The sequence below is a fragment of the Scyliorhinus torazame genome, chromosome 21, assembly GCF_047496885.1.
Source record: "Scyliorhinus torazame isolate Kashiwa2021f chromosome 21, sScyTor2.1, whole genome shotgun sequence".
In the NCBI taxonomy this organism is placed as follows: Eukaryota; Metazoa; Chordata; class Chondrichthyes; order Carcharhiniformes; family Scyliorhinidae; genus Scyliorhinus; species Scyliorhinus torazame.
Genome location: NC_092727.1, coordinates 85937153 through 85964676, shown reverse-complemented (window position 1 = coordinate 85964676; position 27524 = coordinate 85937153). Strand labels below are relative to the sequence as shown.

Sequence of the window (27524 nt, the reverse complement as noted above, 5' to 3'; positions counted from 1 at the left end):
AGAGCGACGTGTCTGACGTAGCTCTGGCGGCCACCCTCAACCAAGCGGGCAGACCCGTGGCCTTCTTCTCAGGTACCCTCCATGCTTCCGAAATCTGCCACTCCTCAGTCGAAAAGGAGGCCCAGGCCATAGTAGAAGCTGTGCGACATTGGAGGCAGTACCTGGCCGGCAGGAGATTCACTCTCCTCACTAACCAACGGTCGGTTGCTTTCATGTTCGATAATGCACAGCGGGGCAAGATAAAAAATGATAAGATCTTGCGGTGGAGGTTCGAACTCTCCACCTACAACTACGAGATCTTGTATCGTCCCGGAAGCCAAACGGCGATTCTGCGTTGTTGCGCGTCCTGAAGGCCGCCTTGGAGAACGCTTACCCGGAGATCAGAGGCTGCTCCGACTGGAAGGGAATGTTCCCTTCCAGTCGGAGAACACTTCAGCAGTCAAGGGCATTCAGCCTCTGATCTCCGGGTAAGCGTTCTCCAAGGCGGCCTTCAGGACGCGCAACAACGCAGAATTGCCGAGCAGAAACTTATAGCCAAGTTCCGCACACATAAGTGCGGCCTCAACCGGGACCTGGGATTCATGTCACATTACATTCATCCCCCACCATCTGGCCTGCGAAATCCTACCAACTGTCCTGGCTTGATGTAATTCACACCTCTTTAACCTGGGGTTACCCCATCTCTGGATCTGTAAAGATTTAATCACCTGCTAATGGTCGCATTCCAAGCATTGTTTGGCATCTTTGAATTTGTCTATATATGTGTTTCTAGAACATACCTCTTCATTCACCTGAGGAAGGCGCAGCGCTCCGAAAGCTAGTGACATCGAAACAAACCTGTCGGACTTTAACCTGGTGTTGTAAGACTTCGTACCGAGAATAAAAGATGAGGAGGAATGTCTTCTCTCCGAGGGTAGTTTTTCTTCTCCAGAGAACAGCAGAGGCTGGGTCATTCAGTATATGCATGGTTGCCTGATACAGAATTTTGATCTAGCAGAGCGTCAAGTGCCAGAGGAGAGTCAAGCAGGAAAGTGGAATCGAGGCCACGATCTGATCAGCCATGATTTTAGCAAATGCTGCAGCAGGTTCAATGAGCTGAATGGCTTACTCCTGCTCCTATTTCTTATAATCTTTTGAATCAAACCATATTATCAGTGGAGTTCAATTCACACAATAACTCTTCAGGTCAAGTCATTTGATTTGAGCATGAACGCCTGGTGACTTCAACTGTTGGCCCCAACAAAGATAGAACTTGGCCTTGTGAACACCTCTGCATGTCATAGGGAATGATCCAGGCTGGAGTATGTACAGTACAGAGAATGCAACAATAATCTGGGCTATTACAAATAATTTTAATTTATCCTCAATTTGTAAGTGCTTTGTTATGCATTTCAGTCTGTGTTTTACAGTCCATATAAATATAGAGCCTCTGCAGATATGTGTATAAAATTGTCTGGGCCAGTTTCGGTATCAGAATCATGCAGGCAGCAGGCCTTCTAACAGAAAGGCCTGAGCCCCGTTAAATTAATTTAGGAGAGCTGCCGGTGCCTGCTGTTCATCTCTCTCTGGAAAAGAAATTTGGACGATTGCCTCACCCTCATATAAGTTATGAGGAGGAGAGGGACATGTGGGTTAGCAGGAAAAATAATAATTTCACTAACTGATAAGGACCACTGGCTAGGCTTCAACCATATCCATGAAACCTGACACCTGCTTCCCTCAGGGTGGGCCATTTTTCTTAACTGCCCTAAAACAAGTATTAGGCCCCTCATTTACATAACAAATGGGCGGACATCAGTTTTATGCAGCTGTCCCGGGTGATTTAAATATGGCCTCAGAGGTAAGAGATGCCTTCTTGAAAGTGAACCCGCGGAAAGCGACGGGCCCCGACCGAGTCCCTGGGCAAGCACTCAATTCCTACGCAGACCAGCTGGTGAGTGTATTTGCAGACGTCTTCAACAGCTCACGTCTCCGCTCCGAGGTTCCCAACTCCTTCAAGAAGACACCATAATGCCAGTACCAAATAAGAACAAGGTAGTGTGCCTCAACGGCTAACGACCGGTGGCCCTGACATCTGTTATCATTGATGCGACCATCAATTCACTCAAAGACACGTGGAGAAGTAATCCGTGGTTTTAATCAGCTTAGAACAGTGCCTGCCTGCGACTGGTACAATACTGGGAACTGCCTGCAGGTCAGCTGCTCTTTATACTTCCTCTTAAGGGGAGGAGCCATGGGCGGAGCCCGTATAAGCCCCAACATATCCCCCTGTGGGTGAAGCCACATAATAGCCCATAGGTGGAGCCCACAGGGTTAACAACATAACACAACACGACAGCAGAACATGATACAAATGCACTGGTGAATTATTAGCACTATACATTCACCACAATCATAAAATCCTTTGAGTGGCTAGTCATGAGTGGGATCAATGCCAGCCTCCCAGATGGTCTCGATCCATTGCAGTTTGCCTATCGCCGCAATTGGTCCACACCAGGGGCGAAATTCTTTGGAAACGGCGCGATGTCCGCCGACTGGCGCCCAAAACGGCGCCAATCAGACGGGCATCGCGCCATCCCAAAGGTGCGGAATGCTCCGTATCTTTGGGGGCCGAGCCCCAACACTGAGGGGCTAGGCCGACGCCGGAGGAATTTCCGCCCCGCCAGCTGGCGGAAACGCCTTTGTTGCCCCGCCAGCTGGCGCGGAAATGACATCTCCGGGCGGCGCATGCGCGGGAGCGTCAGCGGCCGCTGACAGTTTCCCACGCATGCGCAGTGGAGGGAGTCTCTTCCACCTCCGCCATGGTGGAGACCGTGGCGGAGGCGGAAGGGAAAGAGTGCCCCCACGGCACAAGCCCGCCTGTGGATCGGTGGGCCCCGATCGCGGGCCAGGCTACCGTGGGGGTACCCCCCGGGGTCAGATCGCCCCGCGCCCCCCCCCCAGGACCCTGGAGCCCGCCCGCGCCGCCTTGTCCCGCCGGTAAGGTAGGTGATTTAATTTACGCCGGCGGGACAGGCAATTTATCGGCGGGACTTCGGCCCATCCGGGCCGGAGAATCGAGCGGGGGGGCCCGCCAACCGGCGCGGCGCGATTCCCACCCCCGCCGAATATCCGGTGCCGGAGACTTCGGCAACCGGCGGGGGCGGGATTCACGCCAGCCCCCGGCGATTCTCCGACCTGGCGGGGGGTCGGAGAATGTCGCCCCAGATGCTATCTCTCTGGCCCTATAATCAACATTTGAACACCTGGACAACAAAGACTGCTGTTCATGCGCGGCCATGGATTCGGCAATTCTCCGGGCCGTATCGGCAGCTAGAGCTGGGTGCTCTGCACTGCTCAGCTGCTAGCCCCTAGCCAAACGGCGGCGTGGGGACATAGCCTCAAAATCGGAGAATCCAGCCCATGGACCTATGTCTGCGACTCACTGCATAGAGTTCTTGATCTCAATTCTATCATTGAGTTGGTGACTTGAAGGTTAAAACCTTCACACATCCTCACACACTTGTTGGTAACACTTGCCCTAGAAGGGCTGAAAGTGAGGAGTGACATCATTAGAACTTTAAGGACACAGTGAAAAATGTTTCTCGATAAGTAACATACATATTTATGTCAGTAAAGCATTTTTCAGACCCACGAGAGATGACCTTGCCCAACAAGCCCAATCCTTCCCTTCTCGGGTTGGATTTTCAATGCAGGATCAGGAATCCAACATCTGGATGACTTCTGGGTTCCGTCCCAAGGCTGCATCATCTGGCATTGTGATTTCTTTCAATAGAAATGATCTAATTGGCCAAAATTAGATTGAAGCAGGTGGTTCCTGACGGTGGAACAAGCTGGAAAGCAATCTCGCACAACAAGATAATGCCCAGTATCATGCCAGCACTCACAGACCCCACAGATCTGTTGCAAAGGTAACTGCAAAAACATTTATTTGCACCCTGTGACAAACCCAGCGCATTTTCAATTGCAAACAGACAGTCCCCTCAACAAACTCCTTGAGGGGTTTAAGAGGCTGTTATTTAGCGGCGAGTATGTTCCCCATTCTCTCCCCACCACCATCCCTTTGAAAAACCTTCTCCCTCTTTTCAGATATCGTCTCCAACAAATTGTCCTCTCTAATTATTCCCTCGTGACCCCTCTATTCAAAAACTCTTCTAATTGACCCGTCAACTAATTTTTCCCACACATTTCAGTGGTCACCTCGTGCTGCAAACCTCTTCCACACTTTTACAAGGTTACAAAAACATCCAAAATTCCACTCTCATTGCTAATTTTTTTTGGATCAGAATTTTTTTGCTTAAACCAACTGTGACAGCAACAGGATAAAGCCTCGAGTTAATTCCAAGTGGAAGGACACGGTTAATTTTATATGATAGAATAAATAATTTCCAAAAATAATGTGACAGAATTGACAGAGTGTAGGCTGTATGTAAAATAAAACCCTCAGTAAATATCCCAGTGTACTTACGTGACAGCGCACTGTGCAAAGGACAAGTACTCCACCAACACATCCAATCCCTTGTTCTCCTCATTCAAAAACTCCTGCACCCAACTGTGAGGGAGGAAAAGTCAGAGTTAATCAGATTCCAGTGGAAAGTGGCTCAACCAGAAATTACCTAAAATACCGTTGGGATCAGGCCAGATGGACCTCAACACCCTTTCCCAGCTTTGCCCATTCCTAGGTTCGGAATCCCTGCAAGCTCATTCGGGGGGAACTAATGCAGAGCAATTATCACAGCCAGTCACGGCCAACCCACTCTCAGAAATAGTTCAGATTGCATGTTCCAAATCTAATGCCATCTGGCACACAGCAACAATACTCACGTTAGCTTAACAGAGCAACATGTACCAAAACGTTCCATGAGGGGATAGTCACCGAACAAATCAGGAGAGGAAACGTGCTTGAGTCAGGGATGATGGGCTTTGGGTGGCACAGCGGCACTTAACAGTCACCTGTTAAGGAATAACAGGAATGCGGAATATTTGGCTAATGGTAAAGTTCTTGAAAGTGTGGATGAGCAGAGGGATCTAGGTGTCCATGTACATAGATCCCTGAAAGTTGCCACCCAGGTTGATAGGGTTGTGAAGAAGGCCTATGGAGTGTTGGCCTTTATTGGTAGAGGGATTGAGTTCCGGAGTCGGGAGGTCATGTTGCAGCTGTACAGAACTCTGGTCCGGCCGCATTTGGAGTATTGCGTACAGTTCTGGTCACCGCATTATAGGAAGGACGTGGAGGCTTTGGAGCGGGTGCAGAGGAGATTTACCAGGATGTTGCCTGGTATGGAGGGAAAATCTTATGAGGAAAGGCTGATGGACTTGAGGTTGTTTTCGTTGGAGAGAAGAAGGTTAAGAGGAGACTTAATAGAGGCATACAAAATGATCAGGGGGTTGGATAGGGTGGACAGTGAGAGCCTTCTCCCGCGGATGGATATGGCTGGCACGAGGGGACATAACTTTAAACTGAGGGGTAATAGATATAGGACAGAGGTCAGAGGTAGGTTCTTTACGCAAAGAGTAGTGAGGCCGTGGAATGCCCTACCTGCTACAGTAGTGAACTCGCCAACATTGAGGGCATTTAAAAGTTTATTAGATAAACATATGGATGATAATGGCATAGTGTAGGTTAGATGGCTTTTGTTTCGGTGCAACATCGTGGGCCGAAGGGCCTGTACTGCGCTGTATTGTTCTATGTTCTATATGTTCTATGACGGCACAGTGGTTAGCACTGCTGCCTCACAGCGCTAGGGACCCGGGTTTGATTTCGACCTCAGGTGACTGTCTGTGTGGAGTCTGTACATTCTCCCTGTGTTTGCGTGGGTTTCCTCTGGGTGCTCTGGCTTCCTCCCAAAGTCGAAAAGATGTGCAGGTTAGATGGATTGGCCTGCGAAATTTCCCTTCACAGGGCTAAATCGCTGGCTTTGAAAGCAGACCAAGACAGGCCAGCAGCACGGTTCAATTCCCGTAACAGCCTCCCCGAACAGGCGCCGGAACTAGGCGACTAGGGGCTTTTCACAGTAACTTCATTTGAAGCCTACTTGTGACAATAAGCGATTTTCATTCATTTTTCATTTCATTTCATTTTCAAAGGTTAGGTTCGGTAGGGTTACGGAGATTGGGCAGGGAGTGTGCCTAGGTAGGGTACTCTTTCGGAGGACCCCCGCAGAATCGATGGGCTGAATAACCTTCTTCTGCACTGTAGGGATTCAATGATTCTATAAATTGTAGAGGTAGATTTGGAGAAGACTTTAGAAGCTCCTGGCCCACTCCAAATGCCCTCGGATTTCTCCTGGTTCATTAAACCGTTTTGTTCTTTCAGGCATGCATCCATCAACTCAACCTTTATTGGACAAGTTGCAAAATAAAGCATATTTACAGTGTAACTTCTCAGCTCCTCAGGGCATCACAAAGCACTTCAATCACTCACCATTGTTATTTAGACAAAACATAGGAGCCTATTTGCACACAAATATCCCCCACAAACGGCAAATGACATCAGAGGCCTGTTTAGAACATAGAACATAGAACGATACAGCGCAGTACAGGCCCTTCGGCCCACGATGTTGCACCGAAACAAAAGCCATCTAACCTACATTATCATCCATATGCTTATCCAATAAACTTTTAAATGCCCTCAATGTTGGCGAGCTCACTACTGTTGCAGGTAGGGCATTCCACGGCCTCACCACTCTTTGCGTAAAGAACCTACCTCTGACCTCTGTCCTATATCTATTACCCCTCAGTTTAAAGCTATGTCCCCTCGTGCTAGCCATTTCCATCCGCGGGAGAAGGCTCTCACTGTCCACCCTATCTAACCCCGTGATCATTTTGTATGCCTCTATTAAGTCTCCTCTTAACCTTCTTCTCTCTAATGAAAACAACCTCAAGTCCATCAGCCTTTCCTCATAAGATTTTCCCTCCATACCAGGCAGCATCCTGGTAAATCTCCTCTGCACCCGCTCCAAAGCTTCTACGTCCTTCCTATAATCCGGTGACCAGAACTGTACGCAATACTCCAAATGCGGCCGTACCAGAGTTTTGTCCAGCTGCAACATGACCTCATGACTCCGGAACTCAATCCCTCTACCAATAAAGGCCAACACTCCATAGGCCTTCTTCACAACCCTATCAACCTGGGTGGCAACTTTCAGGGATTTATGTACATGGACACCTAGATCCCTCTGCTCATCCACACTTCCAAGAACTTTACCATTAGCCAAATATTCCGCATTCCTGTTATTCGTTCCAAAGTGAATCACCTCACACTTCTCTACATTAAACTCCATTTTCCACCTCTCAGCCCAGCTCTGCAGCTTATCTATGTCCCTCTGTAACCTGCTACATCCTTCCGCACTGTCGACAACACCACCGACTTTAGAGTCGTCTGCAAATTTACTCACCCACCCTTCTACACCATCCTCTAGGTCATTGATAAAAATGACAAAGAGCAACGACCCCAGAACAGATCCTTGTGGTACGCCACTTGTAACTGAACTCCATTCTGAACATTTCCCATCAACCACCACCCTCTGTCTTCTTTCAGCCAGCCAATTTCTGATCCACATCTCTAAATCACCCTCAATCCCCATCCTCCGTATTTTCTGCAATAGCCTACCGTGGGGAACCTTATCAAACGCTTTACTGAAATCCATAAACACCACATCAACTGCTCTACCCTTGTCTACCTGTTCAGTCACCTTCTCAAAGAACTCAATAAGGTTTGTGAGGCATGACCTACCCTTCACAAAGCCATGCTGACTATCCCTGATCATATTATTCCTATCTAGATGATTATAAATCTTGTCTCTTATAATCCCCTCCAAGACTTTACCCACAACAGATGTGAGGCTCACCGGTCTATAGTTGCCAGCATTGTCTCTACTCCCCTTTTTGAACAAAGGGACCACATTTGCTATCCTCCAGTCCTCTGGCACTATTCCTGTAGCCAATGATGACATAAAAATCAAAGCCAAAGGCCCAGCAATCTCTTCCCTGGCTTCCCAGAGAATCCTACGATAAATCCCATCAGGCCCCGGGGACTTATCTATTTTCAGCCTGTCCAGAATTGCCAACACCTCTTCCCTACGTACCTCAATGCCATCTATTCTAATAGCCTGGGTCTCAGCATTCTCCTCCACAACATTATCTTTTTCCTGAGTGAATACTGACGAAAAATATTCATTTAGTATCTCGCCTAACTCTTCAGACTCCACACACAACTTCCCATCCCTGTCCTTGACTGGCCCTACTCTTACCCTAGTCATTCTTTTATTCCTGACATACCTATAGAAAGCTTTTAGGTTTTCCTTGATCCTACCTGCCAAATACTTCTCATGTCCCCTCCTTGCTCGTCTTAGCTCTCTCTTTAGATCCTTCCTCGCTACCTTGTAACTATCAATAGCCCCGACTGAAACTTCACACCTCATCTTCACATAGGCCTCCTTCTTCCTCTTAACAAGAGATTCCACTTCTTTGGTAAACCACGGTTCCCTCGCTCGACGCCTTCCTCCCTGCCTGACCGGTACGTACTTATCAAGAACACGCAGTAGCTGTTCCTTGAACAAGCTCCACTTATCCAGTGTGCCCAACACTTGCAGTCTACTTCTCCAACCTATCCCCCCCAAGTCATGTCTAATGGCATCATAATTGCCCTTCCCCCAGCTATAACTCTTGCCCTGCGGTGTATACTTATCCCTTTCCATCCCTTTCTGTTGGTGCTGGCTGAGGGAAGACACTGAGGAAAATCCCTGAAAATCTTCAAGTAGGTTCAATTGACCTTTCATTCACATCTACCTCTTAAACTCTGGGAAGATAAAATTCTTTTTCTTAATTTTCATTTTCTTAATCTTAATTTCCATTTGCTACATCCCTCATTTTCACCTTGCAACTCCTTGTAATTTTTGCCTTTTGACAGTAACAATTTTCTAGCTGCGGAGGCTGAGTTGGTAGAACTCTCGGGCTCTGAGTTGCTCAGTTCGAATCCCACTCCAGGGTCCGAGGACAAAAACCCAAGCTGACACTCCAGTGCTGTGCTGAAGGAGTGCTGCACGTTGCAGGTGCTCTTTTGTTCTCGGATGAGTTGGTAAACTGAAGCCCCATCTGTCTGCTCAGTGGATGTAAAAGATCCCACGTCATTACTGTATTTCAAAGAAAAGTAGGGGAGTTTGCCCGGATGTCTTTTATCCTTCAATGGTCATCACAAAACCGATTACCTACATTGCTGTCTATGGGAGCTGCTCATACATAAATCGTCCATTACAACAGTGACTACACTTCGAAAGTATTCATTGACAGTAAAGCACTTTGATATGTCCAATGGTTATGCAAAATACAATCTAACTACAAGATTCAATTTTTTCTTTGCTTTTGCGATTTTTCTCTCCCGACCTGTACATTAAGAATCGCTGCCTCAATGAGGTACTGGCAGTGTCAGCACCCGGACACTATAGTTCCATTTTTTTTTTCAATTGTATTCGTCTTTAAAAAATCTACCACCCAGCTTTTGAAAATGTCAGTACTGTAGGCATCACTCACCCTATGTGATTGGTCCGCAATGAAATTTCAAGATCTCGCAGAACCTGGGTTGACTCTTGGACTCGTCTCTTGAACTGCAGCAGTTGACATGAAAAGGAAAAACGAGAAGGTTCTACAGTGCGTTGTTTCCAGAAGAGAAAGTTCTTTCTCTATCACACGTGGGACGCTCTGGAACAATACCCCTCTGGAACAATACCCCTCTTATATCATGGAAAGCCGTTAGGATTCGTCTTGGTGTCATACACTGAAACTTCGAGTTGTTGAAAAACACATACATAGTAGTGCAGACTCTATAACACTGACAACAACTGAGGTAAACAACTGACCATGTGCACGATTGTTTTACATTTGCATTAGACCTGCAGGGAGTAGTGTGAAGCCTTGGCCTGTAGGGGGCAGTGTGAACCCTCGGTCTGATGGGCAATGTGCACCCTTGACCTGGAAGGGGCAATGTGAACCCTTTGCCTATAGGAGGCAGTGTGATTCCTCAGGCTGTAGGGGGCAGTGTGAACCCTTGAATTGTAGGGTGGTAGTGCGAATCCTAGGCCTGTAGGGGGCAGTGTGAACCCTCGGGCTGTGGAGAGCAGTGTGAACCCTTGACCTGCAGGGGGCAGTGTGAACCCTTGACCTGTAAGGGGCAGTGTGAATCCTTGACCTGTAAGAGGCAGTGTGAACCCTCAACCTGAAGGGGCAGTGTAAACCCTCGGACTGAAGGGGCAGTGTAAACCCTCAATCTATAAGGGGTAGTGTGAACCTATGGCCTGTAGGTGGCAAAGTGAACACTCAGCCTATGGGTTTTGCTAAACTTTGACAGCTTGCTTTGTCCACGATTCCAGCTGTCAGGTGCTATTCATTCACTAACAGACAAGTAGACCCAGACTGCTTTAGAGAGGCTTTGCCGCCTCAGTTTTGTTCATAAAGGTCAGCCACCTCCCTTCAGGGTTAGCACCTCACTTTCATTCAACATCAACCCAGTTATCAGCCAATTGCAGACACTGAGGACAGGGATAACGTGAAGACGAGGAAATGAAAAATTAGTTACAAATATTTCATGTTTGCTTTTTGTATGGCTTCTGAAAGTTATTCTTACCTATTTGAGGATGTATGACAGAGTCTTGAGAGACCCTTGCATGTAGAAAAGCCAAGGTCCTTTCCAACCTATTTCTGTCATTAAATCATCCACGCTTCATTTACCCATTGTGAAACCTGACTAGATTTATACACGCAAGACAACAAGATAGAATCGATGTGCCGCTGATCTACTGTCTGAAAGATATCACTTCCAGGTTTGCAAGATAGCACATGCATTTTCAGAGATGCCATTTTCTGTTGCTGGTATTTCTGCGAATTATCAACATCCTAAGCATCATTTTGCAGTTCAGGCCATTGCTGCATCGACTAATCCAGTGTGTGGCTTGAATTTTGTAAACTGATTCTTGGTATTTACCTTCCTGACCCCACCTTGGTCCAAGAATCCTCTTAGTTTCTGAATGTAAGCAAACGGGGGATTCTTCACTTGGAATCGTTCCTGGAAAGAATGAAACAAGAGTCAGCAAAATGCTCACCGTGGGAGCCAACTGCAGTCATGTTACTGTACTTTACACTCGCTGCTCAGTATGGAGGACAAATGAAACATTAATAATAATAATAATAATAATAATAATAATCTTTATTGTCAGAAGTAGGCTTACATTGACACTGCAATTAGGTTCCTGTGAAAAGCCCCTCGTCGCCACATTCCGCCGCCTGTTCAGGTACACAGAGGGAGAATTCAGAATGTCCAAGTTACCACATAGCACGTCTTTCGAGACTTGTGGGAGGAAACTGGAGCCCCCGGAGGAAACCCATGCAGACACGGGGCGAACGTGCAGACACCGCACAGACAGTGACCCAAGCCAGGAATCAAAATGGGACCCTGGCACTGTTAAGCCATCGTGTTAACCACTATGCGACCATGCTAAATATTAGTTGGAACACAGCCCATAAAACCATAGGTTAAAGACTTTACATTTCCACGTAATTCCAGTTGATAGAATCTTACTTCCTGGTGTCATATTCTTGTCATGATTCCTTATTCTGACACTGGGAGGTGATCACTGCCTTGTCACTGCCTCTCTTAGTGTGCTGTCCATCCATGTAGGACCTGCCCAACATTCAACTCCATTAATTTCAATGAGATGAAAATCAGGCTCATTTTAGACAGATGGATGATCCATTCTGCCCTGTGGGGAAGTTAACACTCTCCCCACCCCGGTATTAACATTGAGGACAGGAACTTGTCATCTTATAACAATGGTCTATAAAGAGCAGTGATGCTGGAACTTCTCAACCCTCGATTGCAGAAGCTTCTTTCTCCACTTCTCAAATTAACTGTATGTTTTGTTGCGTAACTAGAAATAAAAGTTGAAAATCAAACTTTCATAACACGCCGTAAGAAAAGAGTTTGTGACTTTCAGTCTGGGAAAGGATCAAGTGCACTGCCCTGGTTCAATCACTGCTCAAACCCTCGAAACTGTTTCATCTGAAGACTAAACATAGACCCAACCTGCCCGTGTGAAGAACCTGACTGGGTTGGAAGCCACTTTCACATTAAACTCTTTGATTTTCTTGCCTCGCTGTGAGTGACATGATTTGGACTGAATTCCATTGATTATTCAGCACAATATAAAGAGGATGTAAAGACTGCTCGGAAAACCACTCTAGTTCGGTGCAAGCTAGACATCCACAAGTGGAAGCAACTTGCTCAAGATGGGGAACATCCATGAAGACCTCTCCGACTCCAAGGTCCATCACGTGGGTGATGCTGAATCTCAATGACAGATGAGGACATCTCACCTGAACACTCAAAATCCCCAACCTGGTGGGTCCACCACTCAATCCCAACATTTTGGTCCTGCCAGTCACCAAAGCTTAACTCAGAAAACAAATTGAGATTCTCCCTGTTTTCTTTCAAATCAAAGCAGGTTTTAATGAATAATGAAGCTGCCATAGCTGAAGCATACATCTTCAAAGAGGCAGTGACAAGGCAGTGCTCACCTCCCAGTGTCAGAATAAGGAATCATGACAAGAATATGACACCAGGAAGTAAGATTCTATCAACTGGAATTACGTGGAAATGTAAAGTCTTTAACCTATGATTTTATGAAGATCGCTGTGTTCCAACTAATATTTAGCACGGGCTGATCTGATTTCAGCCATGTTGCTGGTGAGCTTCAGGTGTCAGCCAAGCATTCCACTCCAACTCAGCAGATGTGGGATGGCAGGAAATCAGATAGCTTCCATCGCTGAGCTCAGCTGAGTTGGTAGGTCGGGCTTGGGCCCATCCCCTACAGGAGGCAAGCACGAGCTGGTCACAGTATTGTTGTTGGAGTTGGGAGAAAACAACTACAGGAAAGGTCAGTCCCTTTGGTGGAGCAGCTTACAATAAATGATCCCTTTAAGGTCATTGGTCTGCCCGCTCTCCCATGGTACTAATTGGCAGAATATTCAGGATGGATTCTCTACCTGCCTGTACGCATAGCATGGCGCAGTTCTCCATCTTGCATTGTAAATAGTCTTACTCCTGCAGTTGGTAACCATATTGTGTACCCACTTATAAGCCTGCCTGAAGGTGGCACGGTGGCACAGTGGGTAGCGCTGCTGCCTCACATCTCCAGGGACTCGGATTTGATTCTGACCTTGTGTGACTGTGTGGGGTTTGGGTTCTCCCCATGTCTGCGTGGGTTTCCCCCGGGTGCTCCGGTTTCCTCCCACACAAGATGAGCAGGTCAGATAGATTGACCGTGCTAATTTTCCCCTTCGTGTCCAAAGATTAGGTGAGGTTACGGGGATAGAACGGGAAGCAGGCCTAGGTAGGTTGCTCTTTTGGAGAGTCGGTGCAGACTTGATGGTCCGAATGGCCTTCTTCTACACTGTAGAGATTCTCTGATTCTAAAATCGCATAATGTGCAGCTCCGGCATTCATGACTCTCCTGGCCACCCCATTCATCCTCTACTAGTCACCCATTTTCCTGGGAAGGGAAGAAAGGCTCTGGATTTTCAGGATACACTGCAGCCAGTTTATCCTGCTGGAGCCTGAATCAAACACCAAGCATGGAGGACTGACCTGTACCTTAGTAAATCAGGTGTTACTACACTATTAACAGAGTTTGTACTTGCAGAGAATCTAAAGGGACTGAACCGGAACAGTCCTTTGTTCCAGAACTGAATTAAAATATCAGCACAATTTTGTACCTGATTAGAAACTTCAATCCAATAAAAACATTATTGATGTGTAAGGGAGATTTCCTCCATGAGCAATCAGCATCAAAATTATAACTTATTTCTGATCAATTAGTTTGTATAACAGCGCAAAACTCCTCTAATCTGCAGAGTGACAGTTGTGCCAACCCATGAGGGACTGCACTCTCCCAAGGAATGTAATAATAAAAAGAGTCCTGAAATCCATACAGATATCAAAAATCAAGATTTGTCTTTGCAATTACCGGCTTTCACTTAAGAATCATAAGCGGCTGAATGGCAGTTTTAAAATCAACCCCTAAATTGTATCCAATGCTATGAGAGAGAATATAAGTGCAGGTTTCGTTGACAAAATTCCCATTTAATTTACATCGCTTCAAGCTCAGTAAGGTGTAAGCACCAGAAACGTTACAGCAGAAACAGTCATCTACTCAAAATATAGCTCCACAGCTACTGAGCCTGACCAGTTTCCAGCAATTTGTTTGTATTCATTGAGAAAATTCAGGTGCAGCGTTGCTCAGGAGCAAATGGTGAGCAAAGTTCAATCACCCTCTGAAATGCACCCATTTGCCGACACTGCTTACGAGCAGGCCAGGGGACCTTCAGCCTTAATAGTATTTGTCATAAAATATAACTGAGACAATGGGCTGATTCCAAAGCTGCAATTTTCTGGTTAAGTGCATCAAGGACACATTGCACCATTTAGGCACTCGAGTACATTTTATTAAAATAGGGGTAATGTAGCTTTAAATAATATTAGACGCCTGGAACTCTCCAGAATGTACCAATGGATCTTGTATAACACTGCAAATCGCAAGCCAATATTATACAATTTTCACCCTTGTTTTCAAATCCCTGCATATTCTCTCTCCCTCCTTATTTCTGTAACCTCCACCAGCCCTCCACTCTTCCCAGTTCCCTGCACACCTCCAATTCCGGCCTCTTGTGCATTCCTGATTTTAATAGCTCGACCATTGGCGGCCATGCCTTCAGCTGGCTGGGAGCCCCAAGCTATGGAAATCTCTCCCGAAACCTTTCCATCTCTTTACGCCCCCCTCCATTTTGGTTTCTGCTCCTTAAAACCTACCACTTTAATCAAGTTTTTGGTTACCTCTCTTAATATCTCCTCAGCTGTCTCGATGTCAAATTACCACAGAATCACTACAGTGCAGAAGGAGGCCATTCAGCCCATCGAGTCTGCACTGACCCTCTGAAAGAGCCCCCACCCTATCTCTATAACCCAGTAACCCCAACTAACCTTTTGGACACGAGGGGCAATTTATGTTTGATACCACTCTTGTGAAGCACCTTGAGACATTTCACAATATTAAAGATACTGTATGAATTCAAATTGTCACAGTGGGTACCATTGTATTAAGGGTTGGCAAATGCTATTTTACAGTAAGAGGACATTGACTTCGCAGATGTAGATTATAGATGTTGACTCTTTTCATAACTTGGCAAAACCTGAATTTGGTCAATGACAGCATCTGCACGAGCTTCAACTTGTTAACTCCACGGTGAAGCCAAGGTTAAATCAAACTCCAGATATGGTTCGACAGTTATAGCCATTCCCTGCCTCGACCGTTGAACAGAAACAAATGATTATTGTAATTTAATTTGGCTCTTAACCAAAGTGACGCTCAAAGGCAAGAATACTGTCTGAAGGCTGTCATGATATCCACATCAGCATATCATAGTGCAATCACACACACTGATGGACAGGCAGTTGGACCAACCATTTGTGCATCAGAACACCCAACACGACATGATACCAGTAGTGGATGCAAACCAGCGACTGTGAGACCTACCTGCACCCTTTCAGAAATCCACCATCCGGCTCCATGGAAAACATCAGCCGGTCGCAGCCGCTCCGAATCGCTGGTAATCTCGGCGTGAACTGGAAGCTGTTAAAACAGCGCTTCCAGCTATTCCTAGAAGCCACGGACAGGGAGAATGCATCGGACACCAGGAAGATCGCCCTCCTCCTCTCCACGGCGGGGCAGCACGCCATCCACATCCATAACTCCATGGCATTCGCGGAGGGCGAGGACAAAACAAAATATAAGACAGTGCTTCTGAAGTTCGATGAACACCAGTGTGGAAGTCAATGAGAGCTTCGAGAGGTACCTATTCCAGCAGCGCCTGCAGGGTAAGGATGAGCCTTTCCAATCTTACCTAACACACCTCCATATCCTCGCGCAGTCCTGTAGCTATGGGGCCACCTCCGGCTCCATGATACGGGATCAGATAGTTTTTGGGGTCATCTCGGACACCCTACGCCAGCAGCTCCATAAAATAAAGCGCCTCACCCTAGCGACTGCCATCGAGACCTGCGTCCTCCATGAGAACGCGACTAGCCAGTACTCCCAAATCCAGGCGGCCAAAACGGCACGGCACGGGTCCCACGAGGCGGAGCGGGTCCAGTTGATCGAGTTCATCCCGGCCCGTGGTCCGGACGAGGGTGGCCATTTTGCGCGCCTTCCGAGGCCTCCCGCGCTTGTACGTGCCAAAAGAGGGGACGTTGACGCAGAGGAACGTGATGCGCAGGCACACTCTACGCAGGACCGCACCGCGCATGCGTGGTAACACAACAAACGCCATGACGTCACGACGTGCGGCAACTGTGGCTCCGCCCACTTAAAGTGGCAATGTCCGACCAAAGCGCGACAATGCCTTCGATGTGGCAGGATGGGCCACTATGCTGCCTGCTGTCGAGCAGCTCAACCTGCCCACTCCCAACAATTCCGCCAGCCTCGCAGGGACGTGCAAGCGATTCAGCCCCCCTACACTGAGTCATATCCACATGGTATGCGGACCAGCGATACCAAAGACAGGGAGCCCTTCCGCGTTGTGGTAATCCACAAGAACCGGATGTCTCCAAGTCGGAACCACCAGCCGCTGCCAGTGCACAGCATTGATCCGGGCGATGAGTGGTGTGCCACCCTAATGGTCAACCGATCCCAGATCACATTTCGCCTGGACACTGGTGCCTCCGCCAATCTCCTCACATGGTCAGCCTTCCAGACCTTGAAGGTTAAACCACCGATTCTGCCATCCCACTGTCAGCTGGTTGACTACAATGGAAACGTCATCCCGGCCACGGGGTCCTGCCAGCTCGATGTTACACACAACTCACACAAAGCCACATTATTATTTGAAATCGTAGGATCCTCGAAGGACTCTCTGTTAGGCGCACAGGCGTGCAAGATCCTCCACCTCGTTCAGCAGGTACACACTCTGTCTCCAGAAGGCACGTCCGATTTCCCAGATGCAGACTTTAGGGCGCAGCTCCACTCACTCATCGCGCACAACCAGGAGGTTTTCGAGGGCATGGGCACACTGCCCTACACGTACAAAATACGGCTCAAACCGGACGCCACCCCGGTCATTCACGCACCTCGTAGGGTCCCAGCACCACTCAAGGACCGCCTCAAGCAGCAGCTGCAGGACCTGCAGGACCAAGGAGTGCTTTCCCGGGTCACGGAGCCAACGCCATGGGTCAGCTCCATGGTGTGCGTCAAGAGACCCTCCGGCGAGCTCCGGATCTGTATCGATCCAAAAGATTTAAATCACAACATTATGAGGAACACTATCCCATACCCAAACAAGAAGAAATCACGAGCGAGATGGCTCGGGCAAAAATATTCACCAAGCTTGATGCCTCAAAGGGCTTTTGGCAGATTCCAGTGGATCAGTCCAGCAGTGCACTTTCAACACTCCATTTGGCAGATACTGCCATTCGGCATCATTTCGGCCTCCAAAGTGTTCCATCGCATCATGGACCAGATGATGGAGGGCATCGAAGGGGTACGCGTCTACGTAGATGACGTTATCATCTGGTCCACCACACCACAGGAGCACATCAGTCTCCAGTGTGTCTTTGCACGGATACGGGATCAGGGCCTGCGCCTTAACCGAGCCAAATGCTCTTTTGGCCAGACTGAGCTAAAGTTTTTGGGGGACCACATCTCCCGGTCGGGTGTGTGGCCGGATGCCGACAATGTGGCAGCCATCACAGCCATGCAGCAGCCGTCAGACAAGAAGGCAGTGCTGCGCTTTCTCGGGATGGTCAACTTCCTGGGGAAGTTCACTCCTAACCTTGCTTTGCACACGACTGCTCTTCACCACCTGGTCAAAAAGACAATGGAATTCCAGTGGCTGCCCACACACTAGAGTGAATGGGAGGAGCTCAAGGTCAAGCTCACCACCGCCCCGGTACTGGCGTTTTTCAATACCACACGGGAAACAAAGATCTCAACTGACGCCAGCCAGTCTGGCATTGGGGCGGTACTCCTGCAATGGGACAATACCGCATCATGGGCTCCGGTCGCCTATGCGTCGCGGGCCATGACCCCCACAGAACAGCGCCATGCGCAGATTGAGAAGGGGTGCCTAGGCCTATTGACTGGCATCGACAAGTTTCACGACTATGTATATGGTCTTCCGCAGTTCACTGTGGAGACCGACCATCGTCCCCTGGTCGGCATCATTCAGAAGGACCTCAACGACATGACCCCTCGCCTCCAGCGCATTCTGCTCAAGCTCCGGAGGTACGACTTCCAACTTGTCTACAACCCGGGGAAGGATCTCATCATCGCAGATGCTCTGTCCAGGGCGGTCAACACACCGCCCGACTCGGAGGGGTTCGTTTGTCAGGTCGACGCACGGGTAGCATTCACATCGGCCAATCTGCCGGCCACTGATGCACGTCTGGCCCACATTCGCTGTGAGACTGCGGCTGATCCCCTTCTAAAAAGTGTGTTGCGCCACATGCCATGAGGGTGGCTCAAGGGGCAGTGCCCACAATTTTACAATGCCCGGGACGACTTGGCCGTCATTGATGGTGTCCTCTTGAAGTTGGACCGGACCGTGATCCCACACAGCATGCACCGGCTTGTCCTCCAACAACTGCTCGATGGCCATTTCAGAGTTGAAAAGTGCAGGCGGAGGGCCCGAGAGGCTGTGTACTGGCCGGGCATCAGCGTCGACATCGCCAACATGGTGCTCAATTGCCCCACCGGCCAGAGGTTTCAGCCGGCGCAACCCCCTGAGACCCTTCAGCCCCATGAGTTGGTCACGTCCGCCTGGTCGAAGGTGGGCTTGGACCTCTTTCATGCGCTCGGCAGGGACTACATTATTCTTATTGACTACTTCTCAAGTTATCCGGAGGTCATACGCCTGCACGACACGACGTCATTAGCTGTCATCCGGGCATGCAACAAACCTTTGCTCGCCATGGAATTCCGCTCACCGTCATGTCTGATAACGCGCCTTGCTTTGCAAGTCAAGAATGCTCTTCCTTTGTCACTTCATACAACTTCACACACGTGACGTCCAGTCCCTTGCATCCTCAGACAAATGGCAAGGCGGAAAAGGGCGTCCACATTGTGAAGCGGCTCCTCTTCAAGGCTGCTGATGCCGGATCTGTCTTCTGCTTAGCCCTGCTAGCCTGTCGCTCGGCCCCACTGTGTTGGATCATTTGTGCATCAGAACACCCAACACGACAAAGGCTTTCCATGATGTGATAGTTAATCCATCATATCGGACACAAAGCATGACAAACTTCCCTAGCCAGTCAAGAGTTTTCCCTCCAAACATTTAGCATTGTCTGTCTCATAGCTCAGTAATCAGTGTTAAATAATTCCAACAACTGGATGGTTTGTCCCTTGTTAAGCGGTTCATTGAGATGGAGGTGAATCATCCACCTTGGCAGTGGTTGTCTGCACACCGACCAGCCCTCCAAGATGAAAGAATTTCTCTCAGTAGTGGCTGCAATGATCGGATCTCGTATTCATAGGAGCATCTCCTCAAATAACGGCAGCCTGACCCCATAGTCATGACTGCTCCTGTAAAAAACTCAGTTAACCAAGCTTTTACTTCATACAAAAAGTAATTGCATAGCAAGAATGTTCCGCGCAATCTTGAGAAGAAAGAGAAATTAAGGGTGGGATTCTCCGTCCTTCCAGCTGCAGGTTTCTCGGAGGTGGATGGAAACATACCATTCTCTGGCAGTGGGATTCTCTACTCCTACTGTTGTCAATGGGAATTTCCATTCAAGCCACCCCACGCCACCTGGAAACCCACGTGTGGGGGCGCGCCAACAGAGGGAAAAGAGAATCCCGCTGCCAGCAAACGGCATGAAAATTTCAACATAAAACAGAAGATTGCTGGCAAACATTAATTAGGCCTGGCATCATCTTTGTGAAGAGAAAGAGCATTAATGAATGACTAGGTTGACGTCCCTTCATTAACCTCAACCCTGTTCTTCTTTGGGCTTGAGACATTAATGTATTTTCCTCTCTCCTCAGATGCTGCCCTGTCTGCGGAGCATTTCCAGAACTCTGCGTTATTTCAAATTTCCAGCATCAGCAGTATTACACTCTTGAAGAAAAAGACTTATGATCATGTAGTATTTTTCCATAGGGCAGCATAGTGGCTCAGTGGTTAGCATTGCTGCCTCACGCCGCCAAGGATCCGGGTTCAATCCCCAGGTCACTGTTTGTGTTTGCACTTTCTCCCCGTGTCTGCGTGGGTCTCACCCCCACAACCCAAAGATGTGCAGAGTAGGTGGATTGGCCACACTAAACCGCCCCTAAATTTAAAAAAATGTAGTATCTTTCCATGTCTACAACCAATTGATTTTGTGATGTGGTCACTGTTGTAATGCAAGCAAATCAAATCATCACTATATCCCACAAGCAATCAGGATCAATGGCCAGTTAATTGGTCTCTGGTGGTTTTGGGTAGGGGGATTAATCTTTCATCTGGATAACCGGAAAATTCCTGCCTCTTGTATAAATTGCCCTAATTAATAATAATCATAATAATCTTTATTACTGTCACAAGTAGGCTCACATTAACACTGCAATGAAGGTACTGTGAAAAGCCCCGAGTCACCACACTCCAGCACCTGTTCGGGTGCACTGAGGGAGAATTCAGAATGTCCAATTCACTTCACAGAACTTCTTTCGGGACTACGTGGGAGGAAACCGGAGCGCCCGGAGAAAACCCACGCAGTCACAGGGAGAACGTGCAGACTCCACACAGACAGTGACCCAAGCGGGAATCAAATCTGGCACCCTGGTGCTGTGAAGCAACAGTGCTAACCACTGTGCTACCGTGCCGTCCCATTTCAACCAATCATCCAAAATAAAGCGCAATTTGCCGGAAAATGCTCTTTCCAAACTCATGTCTTGGAGTTTGATCCCCAAACATTTTTATCCAAAAACAGATAGATTAGTGAAGCTGCCACTTCTTGGGGCCCAGCTGAGTTTTGCAACTCATGTTGCTGTCTTTGGGGGCGAAGCTTTCAACTCCTCCAGCCATCTTCCAAAATTTCCTAGATTCTGGAAAGGTCCCAAGGGATTGAAAAAAACACAAATGTAACTTCCCTATTCCACAATGGAGAGAGTCGGAAATCAGCAAACTATAGGCCAGTTAGCCCACCATTTGTCATTGGGAAAACATAATAAAGGAAGTAGTAGCAGGACATTAAGAAAAACAAAGTACAAACAGGCAGAGTCAATGTGGTTTTGCAAAGGGGAAATTGTGTTTGTTAAGTTTGTTAAAGTTCTTTGAGGTTTCAACAAACAGAATGAATCAAGGGGAACCACTAGATGTAGTATATTTGAATTTCCAAAAACATTCAGTAAGGTGCCATATCAAAGGTTACTAAGGGCTCATGGTGCCAGGGGTGGTATATCAGTATGGATGGAGGATTGGCTAACTAATAGGAAAGAGAGAGTTGGGATAAGTGCATAATTTTTGGTTGGCAAACTGTTAACTTGTGAAGTGCTAGAGGGATAACATCTGGGGGTTCAACCATTTACAATCTATATTCATGACTTGGAGGATGGAACTCAGTGTATTGCTCGCAAATTTGCTGATGATATAAAGATAGGTGGAAAGCAAGTTGTGAGGAGCACACAAAGGGTTTGACTTTCTGGTAGGTTCGATCCAGGCCCCATCCCACTTCCAGGGCCATTTTGCAGTGGCAGGATTGGGGAGGGGAGGGGGTGGCACATGGTGACTATCTGATTCAGCTTTTTAATGGCCAATTAGGAGGTTGATTAGAATTTTCTACATTACGGACGGGCAGTGGGGGCCAATTATCTGCCTGGAGACAGCCCCCTGATGTCAGACCCGGTGGTTGGGGGGGAGGGCATCATTCCAGGAAGGCCTAGAGGCCTTCCCTACCTGTCTGATTGCCACAGCAGCCACAGACACCCTGTAGAACAGTTCCCCCATTACAGTGCTGAACTGGCTGAAAAAGCCATATTTTAATTTAAATCCATTTTGGAGCACCCTCTCCCTCACTTACCACCCATTGTCGGCTGTTGCTATTTTCAAGGTGAAAAGCTTCTCTCTGGCCTTCGAGGTGACAGTCCACCTCCCTATCCTTAATTGATGGTGAACCTGCCATCTGTCCATTAATTGATCACAGGCGGGATTCTCCAGCTTCCGATTTGCAAGTTTCTCTGCAGCGGGAAGCGACGCGCTGTTTGCTGGCGGTGGGATTCTCTGCTCCCGCCACTGTCAATGGAAATTCCCATTGAAGCCACCCCATGCTGCCGGAAAACCTGCAAGCACCCCCCGTGCATAAATTAGCATGATAAGGGAGAGAGACTTGCATACCGGGCTCAGCTCCTGGCACCGACAGAGACCAGCAGCAATTCTCCGCCGGCAAGAATGCTTAGGCTCCAGAAAGGAGAATCCAGGCCATTGTGTGCAGTTTTGGTCTCCTTATTTAAGGAAGGATGTAAATACGGTGGAGGTGGTTCAGAGGAGGTTTACTGCATTGATACCTGGAATGAGTGGGTTTTCTTACAAGGAAAGCTGGGACAGGCTGGGTTTGTTTCCACTGGAGTTTCGAGTGGCTGACTTGATTGGAGTATATAAGATCCTGAATGGCCTTGACAAGGTGGATCTGGTAAAGAGGTTTCCTCTTTTGGGTGAGTCCAAATTAGAGGGCACTGTTTTAAAATTTCAATTTTTAATGCAGAGCGTCACAGCAGGTGGGAAAAGTGGGGATGAAGCCATCGCCCCAATGGTGGCTTTCTCCACTACATTGTTAGGATCTAAAAAAAGTGCAAGGGGCGGGTTCGACACTCCTGGGCAGGCTCCGACACCAAGATCAGGTGCCTTTTTCGAAGATCACCCCAAATATTTTGCATGTTTGTATATTCGTATTGCAACCAAAGGCTACACTTCAATAAGTACAGGCAGGAATGTTCCCTTCCAGTCGGGAAACACTTCAGCAGTCAAGGGCATTCAGCCTCTGATCTTCAGGTAAGCGTTCTCCAAGGCAGCCTTCAGGATGCGCGACAACGCAGAATCGCCGAGTAGAAACTTACAGTCAAGTTCCGCACACATGAGTACGGCCTCAACCGAGACCTGGGATTCATGTCGCATTACATTCATCCCCCACCATCTTGCCTGGGCTTGCAAAATCCTACCAACTGTCCTGGCTTGAGACAATTCGCACCTCTTTAACCTGCGAGTATCCCTCTCTCCATTTTGGATCTGTAAAGACTTAATTACCTGCAAATCTCGCATTCAAAGTATCGTCTTGCATCTTTGACTTTGTCTATATGTATGTTTCTGGAACCCACCTCTTCATTCACCTGAGGAAGGAGCAGTGCTCCGAAAGCTAGTGATTCGAAACAAACCTGTTGGACTTTAACCTGGTGTTGTAAGACTTCTTACTCTGTTCAAAAAGTACTTAATCGGTTATAAAGCACTGTGGGATGAGCAGAGGTCAAAAAAGGTGCTATATGAATGTAAAGAGGGGCCAGAGCAATTCTTTCTTCGAAACTCCAGTGGAATTGCTCTGGCCTCTCATCAATGGTTTTTGTTAAAATAGTGAGTGATTAGCAAGTGCTATCACTAGCTTTAATTAACTTCCCATTGACTGTTCACAGTTAGTTATGACAACAAGAAATCTGCAGAGCAGCAAGCTGTTACTGAATCTAGAATTACTTATTCATAGAAACTTAATTTTGTAATCATAGTGCCTTCTATTAGAGATCAAATTACCTGTTCTCAGGTGCTGTGAGCTCAAATGGGGACCTTATGCTGTGGCCTGCTGTCACTGGCATGTACTCCTACTATGTAACTCATTCCTGCAACAGCTGTAAGGCATCTCTCCACCTTAGGGACAGAGTTAACCAATCCTCAGCACCAATACAAGTCATTTACTCAGGAGACAATCCCTTAGAATGATTACATTTCACTTCATTACAAGATCACAAGACAGATATGGATGGAGGCGGCCATTTAATCAATTCTAGTTCATCCATCCAGAAATAGCAGTTCCTTGTCACAGTAACCAACTGTTCCTGAAATAATTTCAGCTGTTTTTATCCATTATTCACTCCAGAACTTCATTCCACAGGTTGTTCAACAGACTAGCGACCTGTTCCGAGAATTAGAAGCTATGGAAATGGACAAAAGTGAAATGAAATGAAAATCGCTTATTGTCACAAGTAGGCTTCAAATGAAATTACTGTGAAAAGCCCCTAGTCGCCACATTCCGGCGCCTGGTTGGGGAGGCTGATACGGGAATTGAGCTGTGCTGCTGGCCTGCCTTGGTCTGCTTTAAAAGCCAGCTCTTTAGCCCTGTGCTGGTTTGTCTTAGTGGACCACTCGGTGCAGGAAGAGTAAAGAACGAGAACAATGGACTTCCATCCTTTGACAATGTTAGAAATGCATGTCCCTTTACGAGTAAACCAGGCACTCATTCAGAGTGAATTGAGAACAGGCGATGCTCATTAAATAAAAAATAAATAAAAATTGCTTATTGTCACAAATAGGTTTCAAATGAAGTTACTGTGAAAAGCCCCTAGTCACCACATTCCGGCGCCTGTTCAGGAGGCCGGTACGGGAATTGAACCCGCGCTGCTGGCCTTGGTCTGCTTTACAAGCCAGTTATTTAGCCCACTGTGGAAGGCCTGAGTTTCTCCCCAGTCCGGTACTGAATTGTAGTATCACAATAACCATCAGAGGTCCATATGCTGGTACAGCAAGTAATCAGAATGTTACCATTTATTGTGAGGGGAATTGAATACAAAAGTAAAGAGGTTATGCTTCAGTTATACAGAGAACACATTTGGAGTACTGTGTCACTCTATTTAAGGAAGGATGTAAATATGTTGGAAGCTGTTTAGAGAAGGTTTACCAGACTAATGCCTGGAATGGGTGGATTGTCTTATGAGGAAAGGTTAGACAGGCTGGGCTTGTATCCGCTGGAGTTTAGAAGAGTAAGAGTAAACTTGATTGAAACATATAGGGCTAGATTCTCCGATTTTGAGGCCATGTCTGGAGGAAGTGTCCAGTTTTACAATGAAAATGTTGGTTTCAACCTGTGGCTGAGTATGTTTTGGAAGTTCAGTATTATTCGACCTGTTCCTCACCACGCCCCGCAGTCATCACAGCTCGAAAATATCTGTGTGGAAGTCAGGTAGCCCGAGCCGTCCGAGTTCACAAATGCAGAGCAGGCAAGGTGCCAGACTATTATCCATGCCAGGGCAACTATTATCCCTACAACATAGAATTATTGTCATGACATGAAGCAACTACATTGTAGTGCTATAACTGCTCCTGTGGCCAAGTGAAATGGTGCCCATGTTGGGACAAGTTCAATGGTTTGTGCAGGATTTGGATAGAACACCACAAAATTCAATTAATGATCTGGCATTGGGGGAAAAAGAACAAGTCTCAGTACTGATTGTTGTAAAACTCCTTCTGGTTCACTAATGTCCTTTAGGTGAATTTACCCGATGCCCAGCCTACATGTGACTCTGGGCCAACAGCAAAGTGGTTGATTCTTAACTGCCCTGTGAAATGGCGTGGTGTACCACTCAGATCAAGGGCAAATAGGGATGGGCAACAAATGCTGGCCTTGCTAGTGATGCCCACATCCTGTGAATTATTTTTGTTATAAAACCTCCCTGTTCATTTCTCCACTATGTTTAGAACTTTTCACATTTTTCTTGACCAACATTTTACTAATGTGACAAAGAGATGTGCGAAAGGCAAGTGTGAGTTTTGAGGATATCATGTTCTCTGTAAAAGGAAGTAGACGATGGTTCTATTAATAAAAATGATTACTCCGATGTCATAGGTTGTGAGGTATCTGCAGATTCACAAAGATTGATCAGATTGGAAAAATTTGACGGCGTTAGTCCAATTATTTAATTTTAGTATGTGCTTGTTACACATTTTTCTTTTGAAGGTGCAGATTTGGCAGTTGGCTGAGGAACCAAAATAGCCACTGAGCAAAACAAAAACAAATTATTTGAGAATTTTTATTTGTGACCGTTAAGAACATCGGAAATCAATCTTGCCGGCTGATTGGCCACTTTTTCTGCATGCTATCAGGCTGATAATTGGTAGCATATCTATCTTTTTCTCGATTTGAGTGAAAATGGGTAGTGGTTATTTTAAAGTGACTCATTATTGCACGGCGCAGGCATATTTGCTTTAATTGAATTTACGGCAAATTGCACGCAGAGGAATTCTAGTTGGATAGAGATGTGTATACCATTGTGATTTGAGTCCAGGCTTGTATTTTCTCAACAGCAAGACTATAACAAAGTCAGAGTCAAGATTCATAGAATCCTACAGTGCCAAAGGAAGCCATTCAGCCCATCTAGTCAGCAGTGACCCTCCGAAAGAGCATCCCACCTAGGCACACGTCCCCACCCTATCCCTGCCACCCCACCAGCCGGATGTTTCACCAATAACCACCCCGCTATTAAACGGGGCTCTGCTTCAATTTGGAGCCTTGCCGACGACTGCCCCACCAAGGTCTCATTGAGTCCCATATTCCGACACTAACCAGCTCTGCTCTCAGTGCAGGAAGAGCTCAGGGAGCCATTTCTAAATGGCACTTTAATCTCTTGTGAGATTTACCGGCCTCGTCGCATCCTGAGTTGGGCATGGCCGATAGATCGTGCGGAATGTCTCTTCAGTTAGCAATTGGCCTCAGTTATTACATTCACCCAGTATTAATGTGGATGCGAAATGTTGCAGCAGGTTTGCATCAGGCTGGCAGTGCCAAGGTGCCCGGGTGGCATTTTGCCCACACCAGGGATCGAGTTCGGGATGCTTGGAGATGGGGTGCAGGGTCTACAGGACCCCCATACAGGTGAATTGGAGGTTTGGGGGTTCAGAGACTGGTGGGGGGGGGGGTCTAGAGATCAGGAAAACACTTAAAAATGGCCCCCAATCGCTTCCTGCACTGCAAGGAAGTGCAGGAAATGGGTCTGATTGTGGCCTCGGCAGGGCCCCGAAATGAAGCAGAGTCCCATTCAACAGCATGGTGTTTTTCGGCGCTATCAGCGGCGGGAAACATCCGGCTAAACGTGTTTGACACAGGACTCTGGGTGCGTTCTCCCGACCACGCTGTGCCGGAAAAGCAGTCTGCTGCAGTGTGGCTGGTGAAAGCTGGGAGACCCCGCTCCCGGGATCTATCCAGCTTGCAAAGCCTCGCGAGTTTTTACTCAATTGCAAAGGGAATCAGTTTTTGGCAAATCTACACATCCGGGCGAGACAGTAACATACATAGAACATAGAATTTACAGTGCAGAAGGAGGCCATTCGGCCCATCGAGACTGCACCGGCTCTTGGAAAGAGCACCCTACCCAAGGTCAACACCTCCACCCGATCCCCACAACCCAGTAACCCCACTCAACACTAAGGGCAATTCTGGACACTAAGGGCAATTTATCATGGCCAATCCACCTAACCTG

The 27524-nt window shown here is 47.5% G+C and overlaps 1 protein-coding gene across 10 annotated transcripts in view; it reads right to left on the bottom strand.

The window, feature by feature from the left end:
* LOC140398384 (formin-like protein 1) overlaps positions 1-27524 on the bottom strand; it is a 383709-nt gene that overhangs the window by 162529 nt on the left and 193656 nt on the right. For all 10 annotated transcript variants that reach the window (XR_011937470.1, XR_011937471.1, XR_011937472.1 and 7 more), the window contains exons 3-5: positions 10979-11059; positions 9532-9605; positions 4469-4552 (exon numbers count right to left, since the gene is read on the bottom strand). Coding sequence is in view for 7 of the 10 variants with exons in the window: in XM_072487008.1 (XP_072343109.1) it covers positions 4469-4552; positions 9532-9605; positions 10979-11059 (239 nt within the window). In the remaining 3 variants the exon portion in view is untranslated. The remainder of the gene's footprint in view (positions 1-4468; positions 4553-9531; positions 9606-10978; positions 11060-27524) is intronic.